Raw genomic sequence first — 18,585 nt, 5'->3', positions numbered from 1 at the left:
AGAGGAAGACAGAAATAGTCCTTTGTTGATAGTGTTTTTCACATAACGGACAATCCGCATTGCCGCTCCCATGTGCTCTGAGGTGGGTCTTTGTTGAAATTGGCTTATCACATGTACGGCATGAGAAATGTCAGGTCTGGTGATGGAGAGATAAGAGAGAACGCCAACTATTTGCCAAAAAGGAGTGGGATTCTCCAATATCTCTCCATCATCAATTTTCATTTTTACTCCGAGTGCTTCTGGAGTATCCACAACTTTGTCATCTGAGATACCTGTTCTGTCAACTAATTCACTGGCAAACTTCATTTGAGAAAGAAGGTAACCCTGTTTGCTATAAGCAACTTCAATTCCAAGAAATAAGTTAGTCTTCCCAAATCAGTCATTTGAAAGCATTTGTTAAGTGTTGATAGATTGTGGGTTTCGGGTCCGGATCCATACCCGACCCGCCTTGTAGCCCGTTTTGGGCTCTACTTAAGTCATGTAACCCTAATCCTTATGTGTTAATGATAATCTTTAGAGAGAGAGAGTCTGGCTGCTAGTGGGCACCAACTCCTCCTCATTCGTGGTTTTTTCTCCCTCGTGTTGAGGGTTTTCCACGTTACATTGTGATCATTGTTTCTCTTCTTCTTCGTCTTGTTCGTATTTCTACATGGTATCAGAGCCGTGAAGTTCCGGCGTTTTTGGTTGTCTTTTGCCCGTGTTAGAGGAGAATCGCCCGACACTGTTCATCGTCTCGCCCGTGCCCGACGCTCGTGCCCGAGCGTCGTCTGTCACCCCGCCGCCGTCTCCGCCCAGCGCCGCCCTGATCAACGCCGATCAGGATTCCGCCGTCTCCGCCTAGCGACAACCGGCCCAGCGACGCCCTGGTTAACGCAGCCGCTTCCGCCCAGCGTCGGCCTGCCCAGCGGCGTTCCCGTTCTGCTGCTTCCGCCCAGCGTCGGCCTGCCCAAACGACGACCTGTCCAGCGGCGGTCTTTTTCCGCCCAACGCCGTGTCCTTTTCCGGCGCCGTGCCGCTCTGCCTGGTCTGTTTCCGCCCAGCGCCGCGCCGACTGCCTGGTCTGTTCCCGCCCAGCGCCGCGCCGCTTTGCCTGGTTCTGTTTCCTGCTCTCTGTCCGTTTTTTGGTGTTGTATCGTGTGATTGCTTCTTGCTGCCCTTGCTGCCTACTGGTCTGTGATTATGGCAGCCTCTTCCTCGTCAACCGTCAACACCAATCCCACTGAAATAGGGGCTTTTAGAACGGAGAATGTTCCCATGCAGGTCATCACTCTTCGCCTCACCAAGGATAATTATTTCTCGTGGTCGCCTGCTATGACCATGGGGATTGCTGGCCGTGGTCGCATGGCCTATATTGATGGGAGCAACCCCGAACCAGCAAGAACAAGTGATGTGTGGCATACTTGGTTTCTTGAGGATAATCAAGTGAAAACTTGGATTGTCAATTCCGTTTCCGCCGATATTCAGCCCCTTATCCTTCGGAAGAAGACTGCTAGAGACATGTGGGTGGTCCTCGAGCAAATGTATGGCCAAAAGAAGACCGCAATTCGTACTTACCAAGTAATGAAGACAGTCTATGGCATTCGACAAGGGACCTCGTCTGTTGCAGAGTACTATGGGGCTTTGAAAGCCAAGTGGGAAGAGCTTGACTATCATTCTGATATTCCTTGGCATTGTCCCCATGATCAGGCGCTCTATGTTGCTCATGAATGGGAAAACAGGGTGTTCCTATTTTTAGCAGGTTTAAATGATGAGTTTGAAGGTGTTCGAAGTCAGATTTTGAATTCAGGGGAGGTGTCCAGTATTGAAGATGTGTACTCCTGTGTTGAAGCGGAAGAACAGCGAAGGCTTGTTACAAAAGAAGGGAAGAGGGAACTTGTGCCCTATAACGAGAGATCTGCTCTCGTGAGTCGTGGTCCTGGCGGCCCATCTAGGTCTCTTCGCCGGTGCACTCACTGCAAGAAGACAGGTCACACTGTGGATTATTGCTGGGATCTTCATCCAGAAAAGAAGGGGAACAGAGGGAGATCTTTGACTGGGAGAACGCCCGTGTCTGAGGTGCAAGCCTCTAGTGGAGAAAAAGTCTCCATTTCTGCTGACCAGCTTCGTGAACTAAGGGCTTATTTGGGCAGGCTCGATGTCAACAAGACTGAGACCTCAGAGGGAACTACAGCTAATCATGCTCTTGCAGCTATTGGCAATCAAGGTAACTCTTCTGTGGGGGAATGGATTGTCGATAGTGGTGCTACTCATCACATGACAGGTAACCCAAAATTGTTTCATGAGTATAAGTTGTCCTCGGGAAGGGAACGTGTTTCTCTTGCAGATGGTTCCTCTACCTGTGTGGCAGGCGAAGGCACTCTGTCCTTGTTGGACAAATTTCATGTGCAGGGCGCTTTACATGTTCCCCAGTTTCCTTTAAATCTCTTATCAGTCAGTAGACTTACTAAAGAATTGAATTGTGAACTTATATTCTCTGCCGATCGTTGTGTTTTGCAGGACTTGGTGACAGGGAAGAGGATTGGGATTGGTTTAGCTTCTGATGGATTATATCGTCTTCCCATACGTGTGGCTACTGCTCTGTTGACAGCGATCCGCAAGACAGATAAGAGAAGAGAAGATTGTCTTCAGTCTTTTATGTACTGGCATGAACGTTTTGGGCATTTACCTTTTGGGATTTTGAAACATTTGTTTCCAGACTTGTGTTCCTCCTTTGATGTGTCTTCCATTTCTTGTGATGTTTGTCAGTTTGCCAAACATGTGAGGGCTTCGTACCCTCTTTCTTCTAGTTGTGCTAATGAAGCTTTTTCTCTGATTCACTCTGATGTATGGGGACCTTCGGGCATTCATACCCGTCAAGGTTTCCAGTATTTTATCACTTTCATTGATGATTTCTCTCGTGCTACATTTATATACTTGTTAAAAGACCGCAGCGAGGTTCCTCGAATCATCGAGACATTTATTCTTCTTGTGCATACCCAGTATGGTGCGAATGTTAAAACTTTCAGGTCCGATAATGCCCGTGAGTACATGTGTCGGCCTGTTGAGGAGTTTCTTAGACAACGGGGGATTGTTCACGAGACATCCTGTAGTTACACCCCCCCTCAAAATGGGGTAGCTGAAAGGAAAAATCGTCAACTTCTTAATGTCACCAGGGCTCTTTTGTTTCAGAGAAATCTTCCTAAACACTATTGGGGTGATGCAGTTCTTACTAGTGCCTATCTTATTAACCGCATGCCCAGTCGTGTTTTGAATGGTAGGACTCCCCACTCGTTGCTTCCTGGCAGTCGTCCACCATTTCCTCTTCCTCCTCGTGTTTTTGGTTGTGTATGTTTTATCCATGATCACAGTCCAAATGTCAAGAAACTTGATCCTAGGTCTATCAAAGGTGTCTTTGTTGGATACTCCCCTACGCAAAAAGGATACAAATGTATTGATCCTATTACTGGTCGAGCTTATGTTACGAGGGATGTTACCTTCTTGGAACATGCCTCTTACTTTGGTGTGAATCCTCTTCAGGGGGAGCAGTCTGTGGGCAGGGAAGAGTATTCTCAGAGACAGGAACTTCAGTTTATAGATTTTTTGGACTACAAGAAAACAGAATCACTTAATACTGTTGATGTGCCTGAGAATGAGGAAAGGGGTGACAATAGCATTGAGAAGGAAGGCCCTCAGTTGTTTGGACAGTTCTACTCTAGACGAGGTACTCGGACAGAGGTGATGACTTGTGATGCTAGATCTACTTCCAATCCCAATGCCACTCCTTCCCTGGATGAACCAAGTCCTACCGAGGAGACCGTGGAGACCCATGATGAGGTTGAAAAGAAGAATGACGATCTTCCCATTGCCCTGAGAAAGGGTGTCAGGTCATGTACTCAACACCCTATTGGTAATTTTGTTTCTTATTCCAGACTTGGGAAAGATTACAAGTGTTTTGTTTCTACTCTTTCTTTGGCTGTGATTCCCAGGACTGTCGCTGAAGCTCAAAGTGACTCCAAGTGGGCCGATGCAATGAAAGAAGAAATAGATGCCCTAAGAAGAAACTTGACATGGGAAGTGGTGAAGATTCCTGAAGCCGCTCACCTAGTTGGATCCAAATGGGTGTATACCATCAAGTACAAACCAGATGGGAGTGTTGAAAGATATAAAGCTCGACTTGTGGCCAAGGGATTTAGCCAGAAATATGGAATTGATTACTTGGAAACCTTTGCTCCTGTTGCGAAAATGAAGACTGTGAGGGTGGTTATATCCCTAGCTGTGATGAAGGAGTGGAAGATGTATCAACTGGATGTTAAGAATGCATTCCTCAATGGTGACCTCGAAGAAGAAGTATATATGCATATGCCTCCAGGATATGAAGAACCAGAAATGTGTTGTAAGCTGAAAAAGGCATTGTATGGCCTTAAGCAATCGCCCAGAGCGTGGTTTGAACGACTGAGAAGAGTGATGATACGTCATGGATACAAACAAGGAAATGGAGATCACACTCTGTTTGTGAAGAAGAAGGAGAGCAAGGTTACTCTCCTGCTCGTCTACGTAGATGACATGATTGTTACTGGAGATGATGAGGAAGAGATTATCAAGCTAAAAGGGTTACTGGCTACAGAATTCGACCTCAAAGATCTTGGAAAACTAAGGTATTTTCTTGGTATGGAGGTTGCTAGGTCTAGTACTGGTCTTGTACTAAACCAAAGGAAATATACATTAGACCTGCTGGAAGAAACTGGTAAATTGGGATGTAGACCTACTCCTACCCCTTTTGACACTGGGCACAAGTTGAGTCTCAGAGATGGAGAGCCTCTCTGTGAAGAAGACAAGGGAAGATATCAACGTTTGGTTGGGAAGCTAATTTATCTTACCCTCACGAGACCTGATATCACCTTTGTGGTGAATGTTTTGAGCCAATTCATGCATGCGCCAACCGATGCACATCTGAAGGCTGTGGACAGAGTGCTATGCTACCTGAAGAAAAATCCTGGTAAGGGACTCCTGTATGTGAAACAAGAGACTGTGGAAATCGAGGGCTATTCTGATGCGGATTGGGCAGGTTGTGGTGATACCAGACGATCCACTACAGGGTACTGTGTCTACTTGGGAGGAAACCTTGTTGTATGGAGGAGCAAGAGACAGGATGTTTGCTCTAGATCCAGTGCAGAGGCAGAATATAGGGCAGTTGCTATGGGAGTGTCAGAGTTATTATGGTTGAAGATATTGTTGACTGACATTGGAATAGAGATTGAAGGACCTATGAAGATGTATTGTGATAACAAGTCTGCAATCAACTTAGCCAACAATCCTGTACTTCACGACAGAACAAAACATGTTGAAATTGATCGTCACTTCATTCGGGAAAGGATTGATGCGAAAGAGTTGATCTTACCTTACATGAAGTCTGAAGACCAAACTGCTGATGTTCTGACGAAAGCTCTTCCTTCAGCTTCATTTGAGAGGAATGTATCCAAGTTGGGCATGTTTGATATGTACGCCCAACTTGAGGGGGAGTGTTGATAGATTGTGGGTTTCGGGTCCGGATCCATACCCGACCCGCCTTGTAGCCCGTTTTGGGCTCTACTTAAGTCATGTAACCCTAATCCTTATGTGTTAATGATAATCTTTAGAGAGAGAGAGTCTGGCTGCTAGTGGGCACCAACTCCTCCTCATTCGTGGTTTTTTCTCCCTCGTGTTGAGGGTTTTCCACGTTACATTGTGATCATTGTTTCTCTTCTTCTTCGTCTTGTTCGTATTTCTACATTAAGAAAATGTTTTACCTCTCTAATCCCTTCATCATCACTCCCAGTAATAATCATATCATCAACATACAATAATAAAACAATTACACCTACGGAGGTGGTTTTTACAAACATGGCAGTATCAGAGTAGCAAGATTGAAAACCTTGATTAAACATGACACTACTAAACTTGTCAAACCAGGCCTTGGGAGCTTGTTTCAAACCATAAAGGGCTTTCTTAAGTGGTAAAACTTTGTTTTGAGGTAGATCAAAACCAGGAGAAGCACTCATGAAAACTTCTTCCTGTAGGTGACCATTTAGGAAAACATTTTTAACATCCATTTGAAAAATAGTCCAATGTTTAACAGAAGCAATGGCAATAAGAGTTTTAACAGAAGTCATGCGAGCAACAGGAGCAAAGGTTTCTTCATAATCAATCCCATATTCTTGAGCATATCCCTTGGCAACAAGTCTGGCCTTATATCTTTCTAAAGTTCCATCACTTTTAGTTTTGATTTTATAGATCCATCTACAACCAATAGTCTTTTTCCCCATTGGTAGAGACACAATATCCCAAGTCTCATTGCTTTCAAGAGCTTTAAGTTCAAGATCCATGGCTTCAATCCAATTGGGATCTTCCTTAGCTTCAAGGTAAGAAGATGACTCATAAAAAGAGTGACGAGCCATAATACAAGCTCGAAATTTTGGGGAAAAAGACTCATAAGAGATAAATCTTTGAGGAGGTCTAGTGTGCCTTTGGGATCTCCTAGGAAGAGATTGATTAGTTTCTTGATTTTGGGGATCTCTTCTTCTATAAACTAAGATCTCTTTTGGAGGAATGATATTAGTAGAATTATCATTGTTGACCTCTTCAATTGGCACTTCTACAACTTTATCGGGTTCATCATCATCAATATCATCATCAATATCATTAGTCCAAAGAAAAGTATAATCTTCTAGTTTCTTGGGTTCATCTTTGAAACCATCTTCATTTTCTAAAAAGATCACATTTCTAGAAACATAAACTTTATCTCTTTCCATATCATAACATCTATAACCCTTTTGAGTTTCGGAATACCCAATAAAAACACAACAAATAGCTTTGGAAGAAAGCTTATCGTCTTTATCACTTAACACAAAACATTTGCAACCAAAGACTTTAAGTCTATTGTAATTAGGTTTAACATGGTGAAGTTTTTCAAAAGGAGAAATATGTTTCAAAAGTTTGGTAGGCATTCTATTAATTAAATAGGTTGAAGTCAAAACAGCCTCAACCCAAAAGTTTTTGGGAACATTTTTAGATAAAAGAAGGGCTCTAGCAGTTTCAATAATGTGCCTATGTTTACGCTCGGCCACTCCGTTTTGTTGTGGAGTGTTAGGACAAGATCTTTGATGAACAACCCCTTTTTCTTTTAGAAATTGTTGAAATTCATTTGACATAAATTCTCCTCCTGAATCACTTCTAAAGACTTTGATATTTGTGCCAAATTGGGTATAGATCATGTTGTAGAAATTCTTAAAGTTTGTGAAAACCTCCGATTTGTGTTTGAGAAAGTAAACCCAAGTATGCCTAGAAAAATCATCAATAAAGATCACATAGTACAACAATCCTCCTTTTGACATAATGGGAGCGGGTCCCCACACATCCGAATGCACTAAATCAAAAGATTTTTGGGCAATAAAATTTCTATTATCAAAAGGTAAGGCTTTCATTTTAGCCTTAATACAATCATTACAATAAAAGTTCTTTTGACAAAAATTCTCCATGAAGGGAAGATGAGACATTTTTTCTATATTGGAATGTCCAAGTCTTTGATGCCAAGTTTGAATGTCACATTCTTTGGAGATATTGCAAGATGGTCTTGAGAGGTCCAAAAAGTCTATGTAGTAGAGATCTTTTGTTCTAAAACCTTCCCCAATCGTCTTCTTGGATACTCGGTCCTGTATCAAACATTTGGATTGTGAGAAGATTATATCAAAACCTAGGTCGGCTATTTGAGAAACTGATAATAAATTTAAGCTTAATTTAGAAATGTGTCTTACTTGAGGTACTTTTAAAGTTTTGGATCCAAAAGCTAGGTCAAGGTTTCCAAAAAAATCAATTTCAAGAGAAGTACCATCCGCCATTTTCACAAAGGAATAAGAATCATTTTTAGTGCATTCGGTGAGAAGGGATCCACAAGGAGTCATATGAAAAGATGCACCTGAATCAATAATCCAAGAATACTTACTTGTAGAAGTAGATGCTACGGTAGCTCCCAAAGTTGAAGGTGTGTCTCCTCCCTTTATAAAAGGTTGAAGAGCACTTATAAGTTGATTAAGTTGGAATGAGCTTGCTTCTTTTCTTTCTTCTTGAATTGGAGCTGCAACATTGCTTCTTTTGTCAAAAATTCTAAGTTTTGGACATCTTGGTTTGGTATGTCCTTCTTCTTGGCAATGATAGCAAATAACTTTTCTTCTTACTCCTTCATATGTACGATTGAAGTGAGGAGGTCTATAAGGTCTCAAATGGGCTCCCGGCCTAGATGTGGCAAGCACATTGTTGACTTTCTCTTTATCAAGACAAAGACGATTTTCCTCCATTTGGAGCTCTGCAATAGCCTCATTCATAGATGGTGTTTTAGAACGATGAAGTAAGGCGGTTTTAACACCATCAAATTCAGGTCTAAGACCTATGATAAACTTGTAAAACTTGTCACGTTGTGTTTGCTTTTCTCTAAGAATAAGATCTTGTGTCCAATGTGGTTCAAAAATACTTAATTCATCATATAATTAATCCATTTTAGCCACATAATCTTTAATGGATCTATCTCCTTGTTGAAGATTGTGAATTTTGATTTGAACATGATGTATATAAGCAACGTCTCTCATGGTATGAGTTTTCTTTAGATATTCCCAAGCTTCTAGGGCAGAATTTAACTTAGAAATTTGCCCGCTAGTAGCATTGTAACACAAGTCAAGATCCAAGTAATAATTTTGTGATGACCAACACTCCATTCTTTCCATTTCTTGTTGTATTCAGTCATTACTTTTTCTTTTTCGGTTCCGTCCAATTCCATAGCTCTTCCATCAACAACTTTAGTAAGGACTAGTTGTGGTTCAAGTTTTGTCCCATCAACTAGTCCCCAAAGGCTTTTACTACGAATAAAATGTTTCATAGTTCTAGCCTATTGTATATAGTTTGTTGATGAGAGTTTGGAAAATAGAAGAGACGAGACTTTGTCATCCATGATCACAATCAACAAGGTAGATCCACTTACAAGTTATGACGAAGCTGGCTGTCGTGCAAAAAGAAGTCCACGGCAATAAGAAAAACCAGTCTCCCTTCTTCTTGTGTAAAACTTGTATGTTTGAGATGATGAAAAAATGAAGAAATCAGTCACAATCTTCTTCCACCAAAACAGCACCTCAGCTTCAATCTTTACCACCAGTAGAGACTAGCAAAACAGCACCTTCTTGTGTCAAGAATCAGTCAGCAATAACGTCGAGTACTTAGAGGGCTTCACGGCTCCAAAGAAAGAGTAAGAGCTGAAACTTTAAGGGACAGCAAGATGAATAGCCAAAACGTGGCTCTGATACCATGTAAATCAGGCCCAAAACTTAGGCAAATACTTCAAGAATATATCACTCTTGAATCTCCCACTAACTCAACAAGGCAATACACAAGAGTCCTCTAACAAGAGGATAAAGAAAACATGTATTTATCTTCAACAATAATACAAGAAGTGGCTTAACAAGCCATGGGTTAAAGAGAGGGAGCCTACACTATATATAGAGGAGAGAACAAAAGAAAGCCGTTGGGACTAGTCCCCTTTAGGGAATAAGGATAAAGAAAAGGGGGGAAAAGGGGAAAATAAAAATACATAAAAAAGGGAAAAATTACATAAGTATCCTAATATCCAAATATATATAAAATATATATATATGTATACATATAAGACATATATTAGATAACTAATATATGTAATATATATATATAAATATATATATATATATATATATAGATACATTTAGAATGCATACAATCTAATATTCTAACACTCTTCATCTTCCAAGGTATATTTTGATGCACAAATTAAAATAGGTTCTTTTTTAGACATATTCACTGTCCACTTGATGCTTTGTTTGCCTTTTCACACTGGTTACACCTCTTGCAAGAAAAAAGCTACTTATATTACCATTTCCTTTAGTAATGCTCCATATTTCCACATATATCTTCAAAATGATCTTCGTTTTTTAATTCTAATTAGGATGCTTTCTGTGCCTACAATTATTTCTATTTTAACAATTATGGAGAAAATCTCTCAACTTTCACCATTTTTGTTCTTGTTTTGCTTCCAGGACTTTATAATAAGAGGTGGGAAGAAATATCCTTTGTACAGGTAATTACTTGAGATGTCTTAAGCAGGGTGAAAGATGTACTTATTTGCTGTTTGTTACTATTATAATATTTAGCAGAAATAGTCTTGTTGAATATTGCTATAAAGCAGGGGAAGAGCCAATTGGGGACTAGCAAGGTCCATGCTCTCCAAGATTTTGAAAATTTAAATTTTACATGTTTACATTTTCAAAAATTTTAATTTGCCCTTATTAAAAATTTTCAAAAGCACAGTGGGCTTCTATACAAAAAACTTAGAAATTTTATTTAATCGATATCGTTTAGAGAATTGACTCAATCTTTTGGTCTTTGGGGCCTTCACAAATTTTTCTGAAAATTAATGGGCCCCTTTGGCAATGTTTCAAAAATTTTATTTAGTCAATGCGTTTAGGGTATCCACTTGATTTTGGGTCCTTGAGGGCTCAGGGCTTCATTTTTGTTTCACGCCCCCTTTTCCGTTCCACTGTCCTCCTGCCCATCAAAGATTGACCAGACATCTGTTGGATTTCTGTGGCTCTGCCAGTAGCAGTCTCTGTCCTTCTGGTCATCTTAGATAACCTTGCTCTGTTGCATTGAGGAGCATTCAAAATCAGTAAATGATGTATTTCTTTTTTGTCATCCTCTTTTTTGTTCATTTGTGCATTAACGTTTTTCGTCTTTTGATAGTATTACTTGTTGTATGAACATCTTTTGCTTTTAATTTGTTTACATCAGCCTATTAAGTGTTAGTAACTTAGTAGACTCAACACTCTCAAGTAGTGGGGCTAGCCGTTGGTTATTTATTGTATTGCTTCTTTTCTTTTTCCTCATATTATATTTCAATTTTCGTTGTCTTTTTGCGGGTGCTATTTTCTAACTTTTTTCTTTTCTTGACTTTTATGATGATATTGTTTTGCTCTTTTAATTTTGTTTTTCCATATGTTAAAAAAGATAATAACTTAATAATAATGTGCATAATTTTATTTTTCCACATGTTAAAAGAGATAATGACTTGACAATAACGTGGATATTTGCCTATCATACTTGTAAATGTTTTCTTATGGCCTGTACAAGTTGCATTCATGATTCATCCATCCATCTATTCTACGAACAATCAGTTTTGTAATAGAGACTATGAACTATGAGGGTTCGACTTTAGAACCTACATATAGCACTCGTAGCTTTATTATTTTATGTATAAAAAGCATTTATATGTTTATTTACTCGAAGTAAATGATTTGGTATCTTTGTTGATGTTTGAGAATATACAAATGAAAATTCGGTCACTAAAAACTTTTTTTTTTTCTAAAGCCTAAAAGTAAAATATGATATCCATAAACATGTAAAACTAATCATATCAGAAAAGTTTGCTGGTTTTTTTTTTTTCAAACTTAAGATATTCGTTGTGGGTTTTGGAAAGTTATATGGGTGTTGATAATTGATATATCTTGTTCATAGTCTATGGGTTGTCAACAGACAACGAATAGTGTATTATAAATTTATAGTTGTTAAAGGTTGACCAGATGGTTTTGGATCTTGGTCCAGACCCAAACCCATCAGGAATGGGTGTTTTATTTCTCACGTGCCCTTCTGTTTCATTAATGACATATGAAGTAATTTTGGTGTACTCTTTTGGTTTATTATTTTGGCCTTGTATCTAATGTAATAAAATTTTGGGTTGAGGCTGCGTACAGTTATCGCAGTCATCTTCCTTTTCTCCTCGTCTTCCTCTTATTTTCTGCAAGACTGAACTGCGGTGATTGAGAAGGCTGATAACCAAAAACTGACATGTTATCAGACCATGGGTTCAGCGGCTTCTCCAGAAAGATTGCCTAGACAGATCTATTTTTTAGGAAAGACATCTCATTCCCCATCTCTTCTATTCTTCTTACTCTTTATCTTTTGTCCCTCTCTCTACGTCCTTTTGATCTGTGTTTTTCTCTACTCCATCTGGTTTATTCTCTGCATCAGATTCGTTCGTCAAGCTTAGAACAATGTTGAATCATCAAGACGTGTAAAAAAAAAAAAAAAGGGTTCTGCACATCCTCTTCTATTCCTCCTATTTTCTGCTCCCCTTTTCTTCAGCCTAAAACAGCTATGTCCATATCCTCGACAGTCGTGACCACCTATCCTCCAGGGCCTTGATTCTCCACATGCCAGCAGTTCCATTGAATCCAAAGAAGTTCAGGAAAACACCATTTACTTGCTGCTCCACCTCAAAGTGAAAGCGCAAGTTGATGTTCTGAAGCCTAGTGAGCAGATTTTCATCCTTATTCACAAAATCCCACCTTGCTTGAACAAGACCAAGATCAGGCTTCCTCTGCAGTAAGAGAAATTCGCTTTCTAAGTCTCACTGTATATTGCACAGTTTTGGCTTCCTTTGGCTTTTACAACCTGACATGGCTGAGGGCGCATACCTTGAAATATGGTATCGTCTGCTTCAAAAAATCAGGATTTGGCTGGAAATCTGCATCAAATATTGCAACAAATTCGTAGTCCTTCACATAATCAGAAGCCATTGCAGTTTTGAGGTTACCGGCCTTGTGGTTAGTCCTAATGAAACGATGACGGTACAATATGTTCACTCCCTTCTGATTCCACTTTGAAACTGTCGCAATCAGAGAGAGATAGTCATTTTTCTTATTGATCCCGTAACCCTAATCTCAGGTTAAAAGAGATTAGGGTAAAGACTACATATTTACAATTTCAGTCCACTAGAATATTAGAAAACAATAAGTAGTCCCTAGTCCACTTTCTAATATTACAGAAAGCCTCAAATTGACTCTAAAAAGAACTTTAACACTCCCCCTCAAGCTGGAGCATAGATATCAATCATGCTCAGCTTGTTACATCCTCTCAAGAATTCTCTAATGGAAAGAGCCTTAGTAAACATATTAGTTGCTTGATCTTCAGAGGAAACATGAATTGTGCTAATGATTCCTTCTTGTACCAAGTCTCGAACATAATGGCAATCCACTTCAATGTGTTTCGTCCTCTCATAAAAAACAGGGTTATTTGCAATATCGGTAGCTGCTCTGTTATCACAATACATCTTCATAGGAAGTTTCACTGATATTCCCAATTCTAGAAGCACTGATTTGAACCATGACATTTCAGCAGTCGTTTGAGCCATTGCCCTATATTCAGACTCGACACTCGATCTAGCAACCACATTTTGTTTCTTGCTCCTCCAAGAAATAAGATTCCCGCCAATAAAGATGCAAAAACCAGTAGTAGATCTCCTCTCATTTATTGACCCTGCATAATCAGCATCACTATATGCTTCTATGTATGAAAAGTGACTATATCAGTCACAAAGAATACATATAATACCAAAAAGGCACTAAGGCCAAGTGAAGAAGAGGAATACTCATTCAATAAGCAATGTGAAGGTTGTAAAACATTACAAGGATATTTATAAGAGAGAATAAGAAGAGATGAGCTGAACTAGCCGTTGGGCTAGTTCCAACAGCTCTTAATAGAGCTGTTGGAACTGCCAACGGCTAGTTTGGCAGAAATAATAAAAAATAAAAAATAAAAAATAAAGCGAAAAGAAAGAAATAAACTAAATCCTAAACTAATTCCTAACTAATCCTAAACTAACTCTTAACTAAGATAATACCTAATTAAGAGATAACAACAATAAGAAATCATATTTCTTAACACCCCCCCTTAAACTTACGGTGTTATCACCGAAAGTTTATCTAAAAGAAAGTTGAATCTGGGAGAACATAGAGGCTTTGTGAAGAAATCAGCCAGCTGGAACTCAGAGGAGACATATGGAAGCTTGATAGTCTTCTTCAAAAATTCTTCACGAACATAGTGACAGTCCATTTCTATATGCTTTGTTTGTTCATGGAATGTTTGATTCTTGGCAATGTAGATAGAACTCTTGTTGTCGCAGCATAAATCAGTGGGCTCTTCTATCTTTGTTCCCATATCAAGGAGCATTTGACGAAGCCAGACAATTTCCATAGTTGTAGAAGCCATGGCTCGATATTCAGCTTCAGTAGAGGATAGTGAGACTTTCTGTTGCTTTTTGCATTTCCATGAGATGAGTGATTCCCCTAGAAAAACACAAAATCCAGTAGTTGAATGTCTATCATTAGGATCTCCTCCCCAATCAGCATCAGTATAAGCAATCAAGTTCAAGGAGGAAGAGGAAGACATAAATACTCCCTTGTTTATTGTTCCCTTAATATATCTGATGATACGAAGAACAGCTCCCATATGAACGGTTGATGAAACATGTTGAAATTGACTCACAGTATGAATTGCATGAGCAATGTCAGACCGAGTGATACTAAGGTACATCAAGGATCCCACAAGTTGTCGGTAAGGAGTGGGATTGGCAAGTGGAACTCCATCATCAATCTTCATCTTCCTTTCTACTGCTTCAGGAGTTTCTGTGACCTTATCATCTGTCATGCCTGATTTAGCAATGATCTCTGTAGCAAACTTAGTTTGTGACAAAAAATATCCTCTAGTAGAATATGCAACCTCAATACTAAAGGAGTACGTTAGAAAACCTAAATCTTTCATTTCAAAAGTTTCTTGTAGTAATTTCTTACATTCTCTAATACCTTCCTTATCACTACCTGTAATCATCAACATACAGTAGAAGAATTATGATACCTGCAGTAGTATACTAAACAAACAAGGCAGTGTCAGTTAAGCAAGAATGAAACCCATAATCAGAAATAATAGAATTAAAACGGTCAAACCAAGCTTTAGGAGCTTGTTTGAGGCCATAAAGAGCCTTCTTAAGTCTAAGAACTTTCCTTTGAGGAACAGACAACCCTGGTGGTACTTCCATATAAACCTATTCCATAAGATCTCCATTTAAAAAGGCATTTTTAACATCCATTTGATAGATATTCCAGTTTTTAATAGATGCTAAAGCAATAAGGGTCCTAACAGTAGTCATTCTAGCTACAGGGGCAAAGGTTTCCTCATAGTCAATACCATATTCTTGAGTGTAACCTTTGGCAACAAGCCTTGCTTTATACCTTTCTAGGGATCCATCACTTTTAGTTTTCACCTTGTATACCCACTTGCATCCAATAGTCTTTTTCCCTATAGGTAAATCTTGTATTTCCCAAGTTTGGGCTTTTCTCAAGGCATCCAATTCTTCTAACATGGCATTCTTCCACTCAATATATTTGGATGCTTCATTAAAAGTAGAAGGTTCAAACTGAGAGTGAATGACATTAATTCTAGCTCTATGAGATGGAGTAAAAGTTTCATAAGACACAAATTTATTGGGTTGTCTTACATTTCTAGCGGATCTCCTAAGGTTTCTCCACTTTGAGTTGGTTGGAGATCAATGGTCTCATGATGTTCTTCTTCACCAACTTCTTGTTGCCGGTTTCTTCTATGATAAGTGATTATATCCTTGGCCATTCTACTATCATTACCACCAGCGTTGCTATCATCACCATCATGCATTTCATCATCACATTGGGAAATGAACTTAAATAAAAAGGAATAATCATTATTGTGTTGTGACTCCCCATAATTTTTAAAACCACTTTCATCTTCACAAAACCTTACATTCCTTGAGACAATGATCTTGTCTTTAATTGAGTCATAACATTTGTAGCCTTTTTGGGTTTCAGAATAACCAATAAAAGCACATTCAATAACTTTTGAACTTAGCTTATCAGCCTTGTCATTAAGAACAAAACATTTGCATCCAAAAATACGAAGTCTATTGAAATCGGGTTCATACTTGAATAATTTTTCAAACGGAGTGGTGTTATTAAAGACTTTTGAAGGCATTCTGTTTATAAGATAAACAGAGGCAAGGGCGGTTTCAGCCCAAAAGTTTTTAGGCACATTTTTGGAAATAAGAATGGTTCTTGTTGTTTCAATTATGTGCCTATGTTTTTTTTCTGAAAGTCTATTTTGTTGAGGTGTTCTTGGACAAGATTTTTGGTGGACTATCCCATAGTTTTTCAAATATCTTTCGAACTCATTTGAAATGCATTCACCTCCGGAATCAGTCCTTAAAATTTTTAATTTAGCATTGAATTGTGTTTGTACTAACATGTGAAAATTTTTGAATATCTCAAAAACTTCGGATTTATATTTTAGGAAATATATCCAACAATACCTAGTGAAGTCATCAACAAAGATCACATAATATGATAGCCCTCCTTTTGACATGATAGGAGAGGGTCCCCATACATCGGAATGAACAAGCTCAAAAGGCAAAGAAGAGAAGAAGTTCATTTCTCCAAAAGATAAAGATTTCATTTTTCCATGTATACAATCATTACATTTAAAATTTTCAATACAAATATTCTTGGTAGGGTTCTTCATAGACAATTTTCTAACATTTGGATGACCTAATCTTTGGTGCCAAACATTGATGTCCACATTTTCAACATAGTGACAAAACTTTTCTTTGGGGATGCAAAAATTGTCCATGTAGTAAAGGTCCCCTTTTCTAAAACCTTCCCCAATCAATCTCCCGGTTTGGTGATCCTGCACCAAACATTTATTTGATGAGAAAACAACATCAAATCCAAGATCTGAGATTTGTGACACAGAAAGTAAGTTAAGATTAAGTTTAGGAACATAACTAACTTTTGGAACAAAAAATTTTTGTTTTCCAAATTCTTTTTCAAAATTCCCAATCCCTTTAACACTCAAAGAAGTTCCATCGGCGGTAACAACATTTGATTCTTTTCTTGTTCTTTCAAAATTGGTCAAAGATGATATATTTGGTGTCATATGAAAAGATGCACCGGAATCTAGAAGCCAAGAAAACATACCAGGAGTGTTGGAGATGGATGCCGTTGTTGCTAGTGCTCCGGAATTTGACTCCTTGATCATGGGTTGAAGGGCCGTCATGATTTGATTCAACGTTGTGGATATAGATGAGAGATCACATCCTTCATTTGCGGCCTTTCTTTGATCAAATTGTCTAATGTTGTAATGTCCACCTTGAGGATATGAAATTCCTCGGTTGTGTTGCCCTCCTTGAGGATATGAAGTTCCTCCTTTGAGAAAATTTCCTCCAAGATTCCGCGATTGTCCTTCATTGTTGTTCAACTTTGGGCAACTAGGTCTTATGTGACCCGGTTCATGACAAAAGTGGCAAATAACTTTATATTCTCCTCTAATTTGATTCTTAAAGTGAGGAGGTCTAAAGGACTTGATGTTGTTTCCAGGTCTAGAGGCGGCTAAGGCTCTTTCTTCTTCTTGTTTTGAGACAAGAACACTATCTTTATCCATTTCTTTGGATAGTTTCATTCTAGTTTCCTCTCCACTTAGCTTTGTAAGAAGTTCATGAATGAGTGGAGGAGAGGATGAAGAAAGAAGGGCTGACCTTATTTGTTCAAATTCGGGCCGTAGCCCTTGAAGGAATTGAAAAAACCGAAATTCATCTATTTCATTTCTTCTAATCTCATGGCATTTGCAGTCCAACCCTAGTTCGGGACTTAGTTGATCTAACTCATTCCATATACTAGAGATTTCCATGAAAAATTCTCTAACATTTTTCTCTCCTTGCTTGATACTTTGGGCCTTTTGAATCAAAAGATACTTTCGGGCCATGTCTTTTTGGGTGAACATTCCCTTAACATATTCCCAAACTTCACTAGCCTTTTCATAATACATAAGATTTTGGGCAATTCTAGGTTCAATACTTCCATAAATCCATTCTTTAATGCTAGAATTTTTAGCTTCCCAATCGTCTAATTTTTTGTAATATTCATTCATAGCATTTTGTCTTTCCACTCCATCTAGTTGTTTTTCAATCCCATTTTTTATTTTGGTCAACTTGAGAGTGGGAAGGATAGACGTACCTGTTATGAAGCCCCATAAATATTTTCCTTTGATATGCATTTCCAAACATTTTGCCCATAGTGTATAATTGATTCCGTCAAGCTTGTATGGAGCATAATAGCTTCCTCCTTCGATTGAAACTTTGGAGTTTTCCATGAGAGCAATACTTGAAACAATAATCCCCAAGGAAGTCAAGAAAAAATTCTTCTAGGAATTTCACCAAACAGTTGGTGAGCAGCCGCAGCAAAAGGCCTTCAAGAAATTATATCCTCCAGCAAAGAATCTCTTCAATTAAACCAGCAACATAAAATCTCAGCCGCAGCCTTTAACAAGCTTTGAGAATCAGCCCAATGGCTCTGATACCATGTGAAAAGTGACTATATCAGTCACAAAGAATACATATAATACCAAAAAGGCACTAAGGCCAAGTGAAGAAGAGGAATACTCATTCAATAAACAATGTGAAGGCTGTAAAACACAGCTCATTATTTACAAAGACTGTTACAAGGATATTTATAAGAGAGAATAAGAAGAGATGAGCTGAACTAGCCGTTGGGCTAGTTCCAACAGCTCTTAATAGAGCTGTTGGAACTGCCAACGGCTAGTTTGGCAGAAATAATAAAAAATAAAAAATAAAGCGAAAAGAAAGAAATAAACTAAATCCTAAACTAATTCCTAACTAATCCTAAACTAACTCTTAACTAAGAT

The 18,585-nt window shown here is 38.7% G+C and overlaps 1 protein-coding gene across 4 annotated transcripts in view; it reads left to right on the top strand.

The window, feature by feature from the left end:
• The window catches only part of LOC116254384 (probable CoA ligase CCL12), a 67,497-nt gene that overhangs the window by 23,111 nt on the left and 25,801 nt on the right, over nucleotides 1–18,585 (top strand). For all 4 annotated transcript variants that reach the window (XM_050075702.1, XM_050075703.1, XM_050075701.1 and 1 more), the window contains one exon: nucleotides 10,068–10,108. In XM_050075702.1, the coding sequence (XP_049931659.1) occupies nucleotides 10,068–10,108 (41 nt within the window). The remainder of the gene's footprint in view (nucleotides 1–10,067; nucleotides 10,109–18,585) is intronic.

Source organism: Nymphaea colorata, chromosome 1 (genome assembly GCF_008831285.2).
Source record: "Nymphaea colorata isolate Beijing-Zhang1983 chromosome 1, ASM883128v2, whole genome shotgun sequence".
NCBI classification, from domain to species: Eukaryota; Viridiplantae; Streptophyta; class Magnoliopsida; order Nymphaeales; family Nymphaeaceae; genus Nymphaea; species Nymphaea colorata.
The sequence above is the reverse complement of the archived record's forward strand: the minus strand, read 5'-3'. Positions and strand labels throughout refer to the sequence as shown.